Raw genomic sequence first — 15,102 nt, forward strand, 5'->3', positions numbered from 1 at the left:
TCTGAATTAACTACTTTCAACACCCCACACCCTACCCCAAGCCCCTTGACATGCATCCCATCAATTTGCACATATTCTCTCTGATATATTCAATAGTTAGCTAATTGTTTTCCACAACTGAAATATAAGTCCCAGGAAGCCAAGGCCTTATTCTCTTTTGTGCACTGCTTGTCCCAAGCACTTGGAAAATGCCTGGCCCATAGCAGCTTTTTGAAAAACATTTGTTGAACAAAAAATTGACTAAATTTGGAAGTGATTTAAAACACAACTGCAAAAAAATTTTTTTTCTGAGTAATTATTACTAGCTACTGTTAACAACAGAAAACTGCTTAGAAAATTATTTAAAACATGTTATTAGATGGGAAATAAGAAAGTAAAAACTAAATCCAAGAGATGTGACTGTCCACTTTATAAGTATCTCCCCAAAACCATATTGTTCACACAAGACACATGTAAACTGAAATTTCTACAATAATCATCATTAATCTGAAGTACTCACATACTAGCATGAATGTAAGATATGTTTTATTTAAAGGATCCAAAAGCATTGTGCTTGATGGAGGAAGCCACAGTGAGATTTCATTTTAGCTTATTCCATTAAAATACAAAGACAAGAATGAAAGAATTTTTTAGAAAGGGCATAGAGAGTACAGAATGTGCGGCACAGAGAATTACTTACCCTTTGTTGGCAGATCCATTTTATTTCAATGTTAAACCCTACATCTTCTGGCAAAGACTCTAAAACCTAGAGTTTTGTTTGTCGGTGGTAAATTTTGTTTTTGGTGAGATGGACAGCAGAATAAGAAAACAAAAAAAAAAGTAGAATTATTACTAAAAATAAGAATTTATCATTAGTAGCAATAAAATGTTTTGTGCATAATGCACAAACATATTTTGTCATACTCAAAGCGACAGCCTGTTAGATGATTACATTAAATAAGGTCAAAAGAAATTAAGCAGGAAAAGCGGGGGTCTCAGGCACTGTCTGTGATAACTGACCAACACCAAGATGGTTCTTAACCTTAAATCCTTTCCGCCATTACTAGTGAACATCCAAAGTGAACTCTAACACAATAGGCAACATCATGAATTCAAGACATTTGTCATGTATTCTACATTGCATTTGGGGATGTCAATCCACTTGCCTAAAATCTATGAAAAACCATGATTTTTAGATTGTTTTGAAGGTGATGATGCTAAACAAATACCATAACTCCCTGAAAAGATGTATCCCCAAATGAAAAGATTAGGCTGAAGCTCATAAATCAAAAAAGTTATAATTTATATAAATGACAAATGCTATCAGTGTATCTAAACTAAATTATCTAGACACCTTGCCATCAGATTATTTTGGCAGTTGTAACTAGAAAATGATGTTGAAAATATGAAACTTGGTTAGTAACCTCCAAAGAACAGACTTGTTCAGTCTTAAACAAACATGAAGGCCAGACATATACATTAATATGCTCAGGGCAAAATGAATTTGACAGAGATTATGTTTTATTATTATTACTACTATTTTTGAAGCATAGTCTCACTCTGTCACCCAGGATGGAGCACAGTGGCACAATCTCAGTTCACTGCAACCTCTACCTCTGGGGTTCAAGCAATTCTCCTGCCTCAGCCTCCCGAGTAGCTGGGATTACAGGTGCCTGCCACCACACCTGGCTAATTTTTTGTATTTTAGTAGATGGGTTTCACCATGTTAACTAGGCCAGTCTGAAACTTCTGACCTCAGGTGATCCACCTGCCTTGGCCTCCTGAAGCGCTGGGATTACAGGTGTGAGCCACTGTGCCCGGCAGATTATTTTAGATACTTCAAAATTTTAGATATCAAAGAACATGTGTAGCATATATGGTATTTAATTTTTTAACAGCAAATAAATGCCTACAAACAGAATAACATAGTGGTAAGAACATAGCCTGGGAGTCTGGTGACCTGGCATCTAGCTCTGGGTCTACTCTAACCAGCTGCATGTGAAGTACAGCATCTAAAACAGTTTATATTCAATTTTGTGTGGGACTTTTTTTATTTTCTCCTGTATCTAAAAGACTTATTTAACACATCTGTCATATTTTTGCTGGACTAATGCAAAATCAGAAAGATTAAGACAATACATTAGTGTTGAGATTGCTCAACAGCGAATTTGCCAGAAAAGTGTCTATATAATGAGATTATTTTTGGTGTTAAAATTTTTTTTTTTGAGACAGAGTCTCGCTCTGTTGTCTGGGCTGGAGTGCAGTGGCACAATCTCAGCTCACTGCAAGCTCCGCCACCCGGGTTCACACCATTCTCCTGCCTCAGCCTCCAGAGTAGCTAGGACTACAGATGCCCGCCACCATGCCCAGCGAATTTTTAGTAGAGACGGGGTTTCACATGTTAGCCAGGATGATCTCGATCTCCTGACCTCGTGATCCACCTGCCTCAGCCTCCTAAAGTGCTGGGATTACAGGCGTAAGCCACCATGCCTGGCCAAAATTTCTTTGTGATTGAATTATGATGGCAAAGTGAGTACATGAGTTTTCGTGTGTGTTTTAACTTATTTGACTAAAAGGTTGTCAAACCTGTATTACAATTTAAGATTTTTTTTTTCCGGGAATCATGAAATTTCTAAAAAACAAATGATTTTAGCAAATCAAATTAGAAGAAATGATCTTACTTAGATGGGCTTCATAAACACTTTAAAAATCATACAAATTATATTTTATTTATTTATTTTTGAGACAGGATCTCTCCCTGTTGCCCAGGCTGGAGTGCAGTGGCACGATCACAGCTCACTGCAGCCTCAACCTCCTGGGCTCAAACTGTCTGCCTGCCCTGGCCTCCTAAAGTGCTGAGATTACAGGAATGAGCCACCATGCCCGGCTAAAAATGACGTTTTAAATGCATCAGGATAATGTTCATTGTAGGGGCTCTCTTTTAGCGTCCTTTTTGCAGAGTGAATAATCAATACTTAATTTACCTTTAACCACTGAGATTTTAATGATTTAGATTGTTTTATGAACCCCTCAAGAAATACATACCTAAATATTTTAACAAAATATTCATCGTAGTCACGTCTTTCCTTTCTAAATCATTTCTAAATCTTTCCTTTCTAAATCAAGTTTTAGCAAGTAGCTAATATACTAGATAAAAACCATTAAGCTAATAAGCTCCACTCCCCAAATAAGAATTTCCACATAATAGTTAACTAAAATTACCTATTTTTGCCTAAGAAATCTACTATACCTGACATGAACAGAAAGACCAGAATTTAGAAACTGGAGTCGACAGAACAAAAGCAGAGCCAGCATCTCTTTGGCATCTGTGTGGGCTTTCCTGATGCTGTCAAGGATATTCCTGTATTAAATTGTATCTAGTTTTTAAATCTTCATGCTAGTTTTTGCGTGAAGATCTATTTTTTCAGAGTGTATTTCTGAAATTTCAATATCATCTTAAGTAAGAGGGGCACTTATTTTCTTTGGTTGAAGAAACTCACTTCTCTCCCAAAACTAAGGAATAATTTAAAATATTGTTAAAAACAAACAAACAAACAAAAACCTGCCTCTCCCACCATCATCTTTCTCTCACCCCATACCTGTGCCCTCTCCTTTCCATTTATAAACAGAAATAAATGGATTTGCTACTCTTACCAAATTAACATACTGAGATGGGAATTTTTATTTATTTGAGTAGAAGTTACTCTTGGGGAAAGAAACAAAAGTAGCACAAGTATACCACACAAGAATGTATCTTGTTGGCTGGGTGTGTTGGCTCATGCCTGTATTCTCAACCCTTTGGGAGGCTGAGGCTGGGGGACAGCATAAGTCCAGGGGTTTGAATCCCCTTGAGACCAGCCTGGTCAACAAGGTGAGACCGTCTCTACAAAAAAATAAAAAAATTAGCCAGGCATGGTGGTGCACACCTGCCGTCCCAGCTACCTGAGAGACTGAGTGAGGTGGGAGGATCACTTGAGCCAAGGAAGTGGAGGCTGCAGTGAGCCCTGATCACACCACTGCACTCAGCCTGGATGACAAAGTGAGATTCTCTCTGTCTGTCTCTGTCTCTGTCTCTGTCTCTCTCTCTTACACACACACACACACACACACACACACACACACACACAAAAGTATCTTCTCTAAAGGCACCAATGATGATAAGTTCATATTAACATTGTTTTTAACACAGTCTTTTAAGGATCCTTTTAAGAAACAAAAGTAAATTATTCATACATAACAAAGTTAATGATAGCCTTGCCTTGGTTTTCCTCAATAACTTACCATCTTAAGAGAAGGAAATGGCTGATTTTCTGAAAAGGAATTTTCCTCCTGGACCACAGATTCTGAAATTTTAAAACAAAAAATCTCAGTAAATAAAAAACCACTATATCACTAAGAGCTTTCTTAAATCCTTAGCACCAAAAAAAGAGGGAAAGAAAGAGTGTGAGAATCGCGAGAGCATAAGTAACTCTGAGATCCCCCTTTTTTAAAATAGAGATAGGGTCTCATTCTGTCATCTAGGCTGGAACACAGTGGCATGATCATCGCTCAGTGCAGCCTCAAACTCAGGCAGGCTCAAGTATTGATCCTCCAGCCTCAGACTCCCGAGTAGCTATGCCCACAGACGTGCACTACCACATCCAGCTCATTTTTAACTTTTTTTGTAGAAATGAGGTCTACGTTGCTCAGGCTAATCTTGAACTCCTGGCCTCAAGCAATTCTCCCAACTTGGCCTCCAAAAGTGCTGGGATTACAGGAGTGAGCCACCATGCCCGGCCCCTATATACAGTATTTTTAAAGGCTCTTGTATTTATTAACCATCAAAAACCCATTTTCTAAATAAGTAACCTTCATGAAAACCAGTTTGCAATGATTAATAAGACAACAGTCTGTAGACCCAAGAGTGATTACTTTCTTATAAAATTTGTACTAAAGTACTGCTCTTTAAAAAGTACTCGCAAGCTGTGATTTTGCTATTTTTCCAGAGAATTAAGAGTTGTGTGATTTTGCTAAGACTAAATTTGAAATACTAAAATCAGCTCAGAAATTACAAATTAAGAGAATATATAGCTACTATTGTGCTTTAGTTATCATTATCAATTAATACAGACTAAAAAAAATTATTTTCCAAAAGTGGAAAAAATTAAAATATCAAGTTTTTCTTTAAAATACACACACAAAACTGTATTACAAATTCAAAGATAAAATCATGTAAAATTTTACAGTGGAATAAAGGTAGAATTCATTTTATTACTAAAAGTCATAAAATACCTATGAGCCTATATAGTTACATTTATGCTCTGGGTGGGGATAATCTTTAGTCTTAAGCACTTCACGATCTTTATAAAGATATTAAAACTGTATGGTTATCACAATGACAGATAAACACCTATATCTATAGTGCACCTACTATATGTACAGCACCATCACTCTCTGGGAATAGAAAAACATTTTCCTACTCCTGAGGAGCTAACATTCTAGTTGAAAAGATGGGACATATATGAAAATAAAGGATTTAAAATGAATACAATAAGCCTCATATGAATGGCACAGCCATTAATTTCTATGGGAGTAGAAAAGCAAAGTGAAATTATAAAGGGATGTGGTAGGCAGGACAAAGCTTACCCACGGTCATAACAGGTAAATGACAGAGCTGGTTCAAATTGACCCTGAAGCTGGATTCTATAGCTGATTTACTTTCCACTTTGTAATGGTTAAGAATATTTGGAAAGATTGATAGGTATTAATACTTTGATCATCAAGCTAAGAAAAGCAATGCAATGGTTACTATACACATGATACGTATTTAGTAGAAAACAAATGCAAATTTCCGAACTATAAAATTACATTTAGAAGGCCCAGTATTACATTCATAAAAATGACCAAGTATGTGCTAAAATGGATTTTAAAAATCCTATTAATGCTAACTACAAAAGGAAAACAGTGTTTCCATATTGGTACGTACCTTTCCGATCCTTATATTTCAATGCAGTCACATGAGTGAGCTAGAAAGCACACAAACAAAATGAAATTGGAAAGGAAGCCTTAGCTTATGAAGAGATGGTTAACAGAACTATAACTTGAAAAACTAGCAAGATAAAAACGCCTATAAAATGTAGAACTATCAGTTTAATAAGAATAAGCACTAGCCATTGTATATATTTTATATGTGCATACATATATTTAAGATAATAATCAAATACTCAATTAGGGAAGAATATAAAAATTCTTCACTAGGTAACTGTTAACAGGGAATCATGCATTTATTTAGGTTCCTAATAGGGATAGGAAGAGGAACCATGTAAAATGATATGATACAAAATATTCAAATGTATTGGAAATTAACATTTATTTACCAACTATTGCATAAAAGGCCTACTGTAAAATAATGACCATTATATGAAGAAGGGCTACTGCAGAACAGAAGCAACCTAAAGATTATGAACAGGCTAGCCACTATGGCCTACAAAAACTTACGTCTAGTTTGTTCCTTCATATACAAAAACCAATGGGGTCCATGGAAATGGTTGGAGAAGATAGCTGGATCAATACAGACCCCTTCTCCCAAACAGAACAGAATACCAAAGCACACACTCTACACATTAAACATAACAGTCATCCCCATGTGCAAAGAAAACATAACCATATACAACCAAGTACAATAGTCCTAAACTAAGGGATAATTTACATTTCATGTTGTTATTACTACCTTTAACAACTGGAGTTGGTCAAATGTTAATTCTTTTACTGGAATTTCAAATAATTCAACTGGATCAGCATCAAATTTCTAAAAAAAAAAAAAAGAAAGAAAATTAAGAGAAAAGTGAGCCCTAAATTATCACTGAATGCTCACACTAGACAGGCCTAGCAACTCTATTTACTCAACCATGAGAATAACAGTGAGTAGCCATACTGAGCCCATGCGGGGGACCCCTTCTAATCTAACATCACCTCCCAGCCCTTATATTCTGGCTTTCATTTTTACTGCAGTGTAGAATACCTGGAAGGAAAAAGGAGCTGGGAGAAAGCTGTAGCGCTGAAGACAACTGAGATAGAACCAGAAGTCAGTCATCTCCCCTACTTCTTGTTATGCTGTCTATACATTTTCTTTGATACTTATCCATACTACATGACTAGATATCAGTATGAAAGTACTATATAGAATTTATTTCTGTAAGTTTCTAATCTTTTCAAATACTTTTAAATATTTGATTAAAAACAGCAGACACATCAAACGTCATGAAAAAATTGTCCGATTAGCTATAAACCATAATACTTAACAAGCACTCTGAGCTATCATGTTTCCCCCAGAAGCAAATCTGTTGTATTAGGTTTTAATGTCTATCAAATGATCAATGTCACTCTGTTGAAGGCACTTCTACAGGAAATAAGGTATCACCAATAAATCATCTGTCCAACAAATATACTAAAATCCACCACACATATATTCATTCATGTACATTGGTATGAACCTGTACATACATAAGGTTTTTCTGGAACACATAAGAAACTATTAAGAGTAAGGCAGTGAGAACAAGGAAAAACAGGAAAGATTTATTTTTCATTTCATAATCTTCTGAAATACTTACATTTTTTCTAATGAACATGAAATGTTTTTATAAGAAAAATACCAGCTTAAAAATAAAAATTCAATATAAAAGTTCATTGCTTTCATTTCTCAACTCATTCAGGTTCAACTTCAGATCAAGATATAGCCTGGTGAAAATGGGGCATTAGTAATATTTGAACTCTCGTTGATTTTCAGAAGTAAATTGTAGCTCGGCCAGGTGCAGTGGCTCACATCTGTAAATCCTGGCACTTTGGGAGGCTGAGGTGGGCGGATCACCTGAGGTCAAGAATTTGAGACCAGTCTGGCCAACATGGTGAAGCCCTGTCTCTACTAAAAAATACAAAAATTAGCTGGGCGTGGTCCAGCTACTTAGCAGTCTGCAGTCCTAGCTACTTAGGAGGCTGAGGCAGCAGAATTGCTTGAACCCAGGAGGTGGAGGCTGAGCCAAGATCATGCCACTGCACTCCAGCCTAGGTGACAGAGCAAGACTCAGTCTCAAATAAATAAATAAATAAATTGCAGCTAGATCAATTAATCTCAATCTTGGCTAATAAGATCATTTATCACTTTACTCTTTCTCATTTATCTTTTCATTAATGTTCTTCCATGGCTAAAACCACCTGTTTCATGTGTTTGGTCACTCTACTCATGTAATCTAAATAGATGCATCTCCTTCCTTCCCCCTCCCTTTCTCCCTCCCCTCCCTCCCTCCCTCCTCCCTCCCCCCTCCCTTCCTTCCTTCCTTCCTTCCTTCCTTCTAATACCATTTCGCAGAAACAAAAGGGTCCTTTCCTATACATCATAATAATCCAACCCCTAGGAACTCTGATTAAAATTCACCAGCAGGTGGTGCCAGGTTCCTTGTCACACTCTTTCATACAACAGGCAGTATCTGGTACAGTGATGTTAGCAAACTAGACTAACTTGAAATCAACTCAGTTGGAAATTAATACCCAACACAGTTTTAGCATTCACGTTTCTGAGAAATCACTTGGTTACATAGTATACTGATGTTTAGGGACTACATCATTGTCACGATTATGTTTGCACAAAAACAATTACAGTTTTTTTAAAGCTACATAAATTTTTAAATCTCATTCTGGAATCCTCCCCCCCCGCCGCCCCCATTATGCCCTCTTCTCCATTCTTCTGGTCCCCTACTCCAATTCAGGCTTACCTTTCCTGTAGCCCACATTGCTGCTCGCCCTGCCTGCAGTCTCTGTCCTCTGACATTCCTATTTCATCAGCTACCAAAACATTAGTCGTGAACATTTCCCTTTTCAGCTAAAAAGTATTCCCTACCTCCCTAGCTCTTGAGTCTAAACCTCTTCACTGAGGCCCTCCGCCATCTAACTCCAAACCACTTTTTGAATTTTTCACTGTGGCTCACTAGCTTTATTAATTGAAGAAGCTTGAAGCAGAAACAGCTGGAATCCCAGAAAACAAACACTATGGTATCTTCCTCTCTTGCCTCAATATAGTAGCACAGACAGTCACACCACCACAGAAATCACCTGGAATGTCCCTTTTCTATAACATAATAAAGTGTATTCAGCAACAGAGACCCTACTCTAGGAAGGCAGTATCCCACCTCATTACTGTCTCAATGTTGCAAGAGCATGAGAGGGAAGGACTGGCAGGAATACACCAAAAAAATGAATTAACCAATTCTATTAAATAAGTAATTAAAAATATTTTTAAAACTTCCTAGTTTTTAAACCTTTTAGCTAACATTAAGAGTCTGAAATGAAGAAATTTCAACGTACCTTTTTCATAGTCAAACAACAGGTCAGATCATGATATACCACGGGCACAAAGTCCTTTGAAAGGTGTACATCAAATTCCACAAAGGCTGCACCCTGATAGAAGGAAGCAAGTATTTGAAAAACATTGCCTGGTACACAGTACATCTCAAACTGCAAGAACATAAGAAATTTTTGTTCACTATAAAATTATGGACCTGTACAAACTTTTTCTAAAAAGTAACGTATTCTCTTAAAACAATGGCTTTTCTCTTTTGCAAAAGCACAGCTACTTTTTCCTGGGCAAAAAAAAAAAAAAAAAAAAAAATGGACACAGATTCACTTTAAAACATCCAGAGGCACCTCAGTGGCAGTGAGACAGCCTTCGGGCTGTCACTTCTACAACTGCTATCGGCAGAAACGGAACCCAACAAGTGCCTCGAGCTCAGGGATCCCTCACATTGCTGCCCACTGTCCCTGCAAACCTTAGCTGCACAGCTAACATGAAAGATTTGGTGAGGAAAGGAATAAGCTGCAAAGCGCCTTAGCTCTGCTCCTTAGTGCACCTGAGCAGTCCACTGTACAGCCTTTCTCAGCAAAATGTCAGTACTGAATGAAAGAGGAAGCCATAACTGCTGATGAACAGACAGAGAAAACAGAAACAGGAAAAAGATGATGCTCATGTCCAGTTTCCTAATGAGAGCCAAACAAATGAGGAAGACATGAATTATAGTTAAACCCAAATTTCTAAAAACCAGATTCATACAGAAGGAGCAGGACTGAAATTAAAGAAAAAAAAAGAAAGAAAGAAAAAGGCAGATCCACTCACCCCCATGAATTAATTCAGTTAAAGTCTGTATGTCATAAACTGACATACAAATATGCACCTTTCCTGAAAGAAGGCCAGCTGCGATAGAAGGAAGGAAGGTTTGAAAATTCTGTAACACTACTTTGCTGTGACCCACAGAGGTGCTGTACTAGAAAAGGTGGGTGCATTTCTACCCCTTACACCGGCTCTAAGTTGTCAAGGGGTAGAACTCAACATGTGAATACACATGGATCACAGACTAGAGTCAAAGGAGTTCAAGAGTATGGCGAGGGAGCCTACTTCCTTGCAGACTTCTGATGCGGGAAACTTAGCACCTCTTGTTTGAAACAAGACAAAACCAAAAACCCATTCTACCAAAGAGGACAAACCCTACCATTCCCAAGTAGTTCTATGAAACATTTTAAGTTGTAGCTTTCTAATTTGTTTGGTTTTAGACAACCATAATCCTTATAGAAAACAATTTTAGTAGGAGACAAAACTTAATCCCAAAATTCATTGTAAGGTTTAAGTAATAAGCCAATAACAGACCAAAACATCTTCACAGATATGAATTTAACATTAAAATAATTCAATAACAATTAAAATAACACTTCTGAAAATGTGATCCCTGTGAGTTACAAAGGATTTCATTAGAATATGGAAGAAAAAGGCTTAATGAAATCCTCTCTCAAAAAGCACATATCTAAAAATTCTTGGCGGGGTGCGGTGGCTCATGCCTATAATGCTAGCACTTTGAGAGGCTAAGGCAGTCAGATCACTTGAGGTCGGAAGTTCAAGACCAGTCTGGCCAACACGGGGAAACCCCATCTCTACCAAAATTACAAAAATTAGCTGGGCACGGTGGCACACGCCTACAATCTCAGCTACTCAGGAGGCTGAAACAGGAGAATCGCTTGAACCTAGGAGGTGAGGTTGCAGTGAGCTGAGATCACGCCACTGTACTCCAGCCTGAGAGACAGAACAAAACTCCATCTCAAAAAAAACAAAAACAAAAACAACAACAACAAAAAAAAACCTGGCTCATCACACCAGGCAAGATGGCTCATGCCTATAATCCCAGTACTTAGGGAGGCCAAGTGAGGGGATAGCTTGAGCCCACAAGTTCAAAACCCACCTGAGCAACATAGTGAGATCCTGTCTCTACAAAAAATACAACAATTAGCCAGGTGTGATGACACATGCCTGTGGTCCCAGCTACTTGAGAAGCCAAAGCAGGAGGATCACTTGAGCCCAGGAGGTTGAGGCTGCAGTGAGCTATGATCCTGCCACTGCACTCCAGCCTGGGCGACCAGGCCATCATGTTTATAGCTAATGAAATGATGTTTAGACTAGCCATGACAGTAAAACTGGTTGCAAATTAATTATAAACTATAGCCCAATACTACTAATAAATATATTTTCAACAAAGATAAAACAATATACTACTATTTTAAATATTAAAATTATAATCAATTCAAGATGTCATGAATTTTAAAATGCATTATTTTACATACCACTAAGAGGGGGAAATATGCTGCCAATTAAATTACAACTCAAAGCTAAGTTGTAAACCCATTCCAATTTCAGAGAGGTTAAAGTATTTTAAAAGTACACCTCAGAATAGATGTTAGTTCATGTAAGTAATGAGGTTAAACACTGACTAGCCAAGTTTACTTCCCGAACTATTTTTTACAAGGCAAAGTTGAGGGCATATGGAGTACATTGTGGAAAAAGTGGAAATTAAAAAATGAGATGTTCCTCCATTTTTCCCCTAGTTTCACTTTGGAATGTGAGGCGGTCCAGACAAGTACAGAGGAAGAGGGGAGAAAAATCTCAGGTTATTGATTAAAAATGTCCAAGTTGCAGTTGCTGAAAATCCTAAAAGCTAAAAAACAGACTCTAATCCTTTATAACTGGATTAAAAAAAAAAAAAACAAGGAGTTAAGGAAGACAATCAAGTTGCTATGCAAGGGTAGAAACTGATACTTTTTTTTGTTGTTTTTTAAAGAGATAGAGTCTCATTCTGTCATCCAGGCTGGAGTGCACTGGCCATATCATAGCTCACCGCAGCCTCAAACTCCTGGGCTCCAGCAAAGCTCCTGCCTCAGACTCCCAAGTAGGTGAGACTACAGGCATGAGACACCACACCCAGCTGATACACTTTTTTCAAGTGTTACATAAAATCACCATCAAATCTTTCCTTCTTTTTTTTCTTTTTTGAGACTGAGTCTTACTCTGTCATCCAGGTTGGAAAACAGTGGCGTGATCTCAGCTCACAGCAACCTCCACCTCCCAGATTCAAGCAATTCTCCCACCTCAGTCTCACAAGTAGCTGGGATTACAGGCGCAGGCTACCATGCCCGGTTAATTTTTTGTATTTTTAGTACAGACCAGGTTTCACCATGTTGGCCAGGCTGGTCTTGAACTCCCAACCTCAGGTGATCTGCCCATCTCGGCCTCCCAAAGTGCTGGGATTACAGGTGTGAGCCACCGTGCCTGTCCCATCAAATCTTTCTAAAGGCATTTTTTCCAAAGTGAGTATCTGAATAAGCACATTATTCAGGTGGTGAAAACCAATGCTTAGTGGGAACTTTTTTTTTTGTCTCAATTACTCAAAATTTATTATCTCAAAAAAGGATGCTGGCTAGACACAGTGGCTGATACCCATAATCCCAGTACTTAGGAAGGCTGAGGCGGGAGGATCGCTTGAGCCCAGGAGTTTGAAACCAGCCTGGGCAACATAGTGAGACCCTGTCTCCACAAAAGAAAAAAAAATTTAAAAATTAGCCAGACATGGCGGCACATGTCTCTATTCCCACTACTACGGAGGCTGAGGTGGGAGGACTGCCTGAGCCCAGGAGATTGAGGCTGCAGTGAGCCATGTTCGCAGCACTGCATTCCATGCCTGGGTAACAGAACGAGACCTTGTCTCAAAAAAAAAGAAAAGATGCTTATGGTTCTATTGTCTTTATCCCAATCTTCACCATGGACCTGAATATAAATGCCAAGAGATACTTCCCCTTTCTAACTATTAATAAAAACTGGAGGAGACTCCCTGATCCATATTTCTCTACCTCAGCAGTCTAAAGTTATTTAAAGGTTACTTACATGACTAGCAGCATTTCTTAAAGAAGCAATAGTATTTTCTTGAACTTTAGCCAGCCTGAAAAGAAGAAATACAGTTATCATAAACTATAGGGAAGATAAAGAAACAAATGTAATAAAGAGGCAAAGTGTATTTTCAACAATGGGAAACAGTACTTATTCTGTATTTTGAGGCCAATTTTGACATCCCCCAAATATGACTATGGCTGTCACTAGGAATTTATTCCTTAAATGCAAGCTCTAACAGTGATAGATATTTACAAGCTGTATACCAACATAGCCAACACAACATACACTTGCCCTGTACTATGGACTTTTTTCTTGGAGCCATGCAAAGTGATCAGTAAAAATAATCCTTTTCAATGGCAGAAGAAATAGAGACATAAAAACCTGCTCCTTGCAATACAGCCTCCAAAGGACTTACTACTGGCAGACTGTGGGGGAATGAGAAACAACCGACACACACGCAGGATAGAAGTGTGGAAAATCTATTAATAATAAGAACAGAAAGGGGGAAAATGTATTGTTTAAGATGGGGCCTGAGAGGTTAGGTGCGGTGGCTCACGCCTGTAACCCCAGCACTTTGGGAGGCTGAGGCAGGCAGATCACTTGAGCTCAGGAGTTTGAGACTGGCCTGGGCAACAAGGTGAGACCTGGTATCTATAGAAAAATACCAAAAATATAGCTGGGCATGGTACCACGTGCCTGTGGTTCCAGCCACTGGGGAGACTGAGGTGGAAGAATGGCTTGAGCTCCGGAAATTGAGGCTGCAGTAAGACAAGAATGTGCTATTGCACTCCAGCCTGAACTACAGAGACCCTGTCTCAAAAACAAACAAACAAAAAAGGTGGGGGCGGGTGAGGGTCCTTCTTCCTTAAATGGTTTTTTATAGACCTTAAAATTAAAAAATCCTAATCGTCTCCACAGCATCACTTTAAAACAAAATGGAGAGGGATTAAAATTTACAGTAGAAAATCTGAGGCATGAGCTATAGCACTGGTAATTAAACAAACTTATAAAAGTAGAAAGGGAAGACAACTATTCCAGGCTACAATCTAATATCTGTTGAGGAGAGACAGCATCTTTTGGTTGAGGTTCAAGTTAACTAATATTCCTTGAGTTTAATCACACTTTTCTAGACTTGGGATAATGCTGTCCTAACCCTTCCATTTTATAGATGCGGAAACTCAGACTGAGAGAGGGCAACACGTCAAAAGTAAGGACCACAATACAGACACACACACTGATGCTACCAAAGCTTTCTGCATCAAGCTTTCCTTCCTGTCTTTTAATTTTTAATGTCTTCCTCCTTATCAATTCAGTAGATATATTATAAAATTGACCAGAATTTTAAGGTTGGTCTCTAACTCCAATTACCAAATTACATTAAATTCCCTTGGTAAAAAATAAAAACATCATTTCACCTTTGCTGAGAAAACCAGTATAACTCTATCAAACATGAGCTACACCAAATGCTAATCCTACTCAAATATTCAACTTACTGGGCAGTTGTTGTAGAGTTTCCTGCACCTCGATGGCCAACATCCAATGGTATTCTTGGCTTCCAATACTTGGAAAATGAAGATTTCATGTCACAAGTGTATCCTGGTAATGGCTTGATAATTATATAGTCAACTTTCATAGGAAAAAAGAGGGAGGAACAAAAACAAAAACGATTAAAAGGGCCATTATGAGCTGAATTATATTTAAATACCACTCAAGTCAGCTTTATCAGTTTCTATCAAACAACAACAAAAAAAATCAAGATTCAAAACTTTTAGAAAATGTAACAGACATGCTCCTTAAATTGATACCAAAGCAAATTATTAATTTCATCTTTATCATTATCAAATACTTAATTTGAAACTAATTAAAATTCCAACTTAACCCCTTGGGTT

At 37.9% G+C, this 15,102-nt stretch overlaps 1 protein-coding gene across 1 annotated transcript in view; it reads right to left on the bottom strand.

The window, feature by feature from the left end:
- GPCPD1 (glycerophosphocholine phosphodiesterase 1) overlaps positions 1 to 15,102 on the bottom strand; it is a 64,292-nt gene that overhangs the window by 15,670 nt on the left and 33,520 nt on the right. Inside the window, exons 10-16 of the mRNA XM_025399240.1 lie at positions 14,707 to 14,839; positions 13,208 to 13,262; positions 9,316 to 9,408; positions 6,689 to 6,766; positions 5,945 to 5,984; positions 4,261 to 4,322; positions 680 to 745 (exon numbers count right to left, since the gene is read on the bottom strand). Of these exons, the coding sequence (XP_025255025.1) occupies positions 680 to 745; positions 4,261 to 4,322; positions 5,945 to 5,984; positions 6,689 to 6,766; positions 9,316 to 9,408; positions 13,208 to 13,262; positions 14,707 to 14,839 (527 nt within the window). The remainder of the gene's footprint in view (positions 1 to 679; positions 746 to 4,260; positions 4,323 to 5,944; positions 5,985 to 6,688; positions 6,767 to 9,315; positions 9,409 to 13,207; positions 13,263 to 14,706; positions 14,840 to 15,102) is intronic.

The sequence above is a fragment of the Theropithecus gelada genome, chromosome 10 (genome assembly GCF_003255815.1).
Source record: "Theropithecus gelada isolate Dixy chromosome 10, Tgel_1.0, whole genome shotgun sequence".
Lineage (NCBI taxonomy): Eukaryota > Metazoa > Chordata > Mammalia > Primates > Cercopithecidae > Theropithecus > Theropithecus gelada.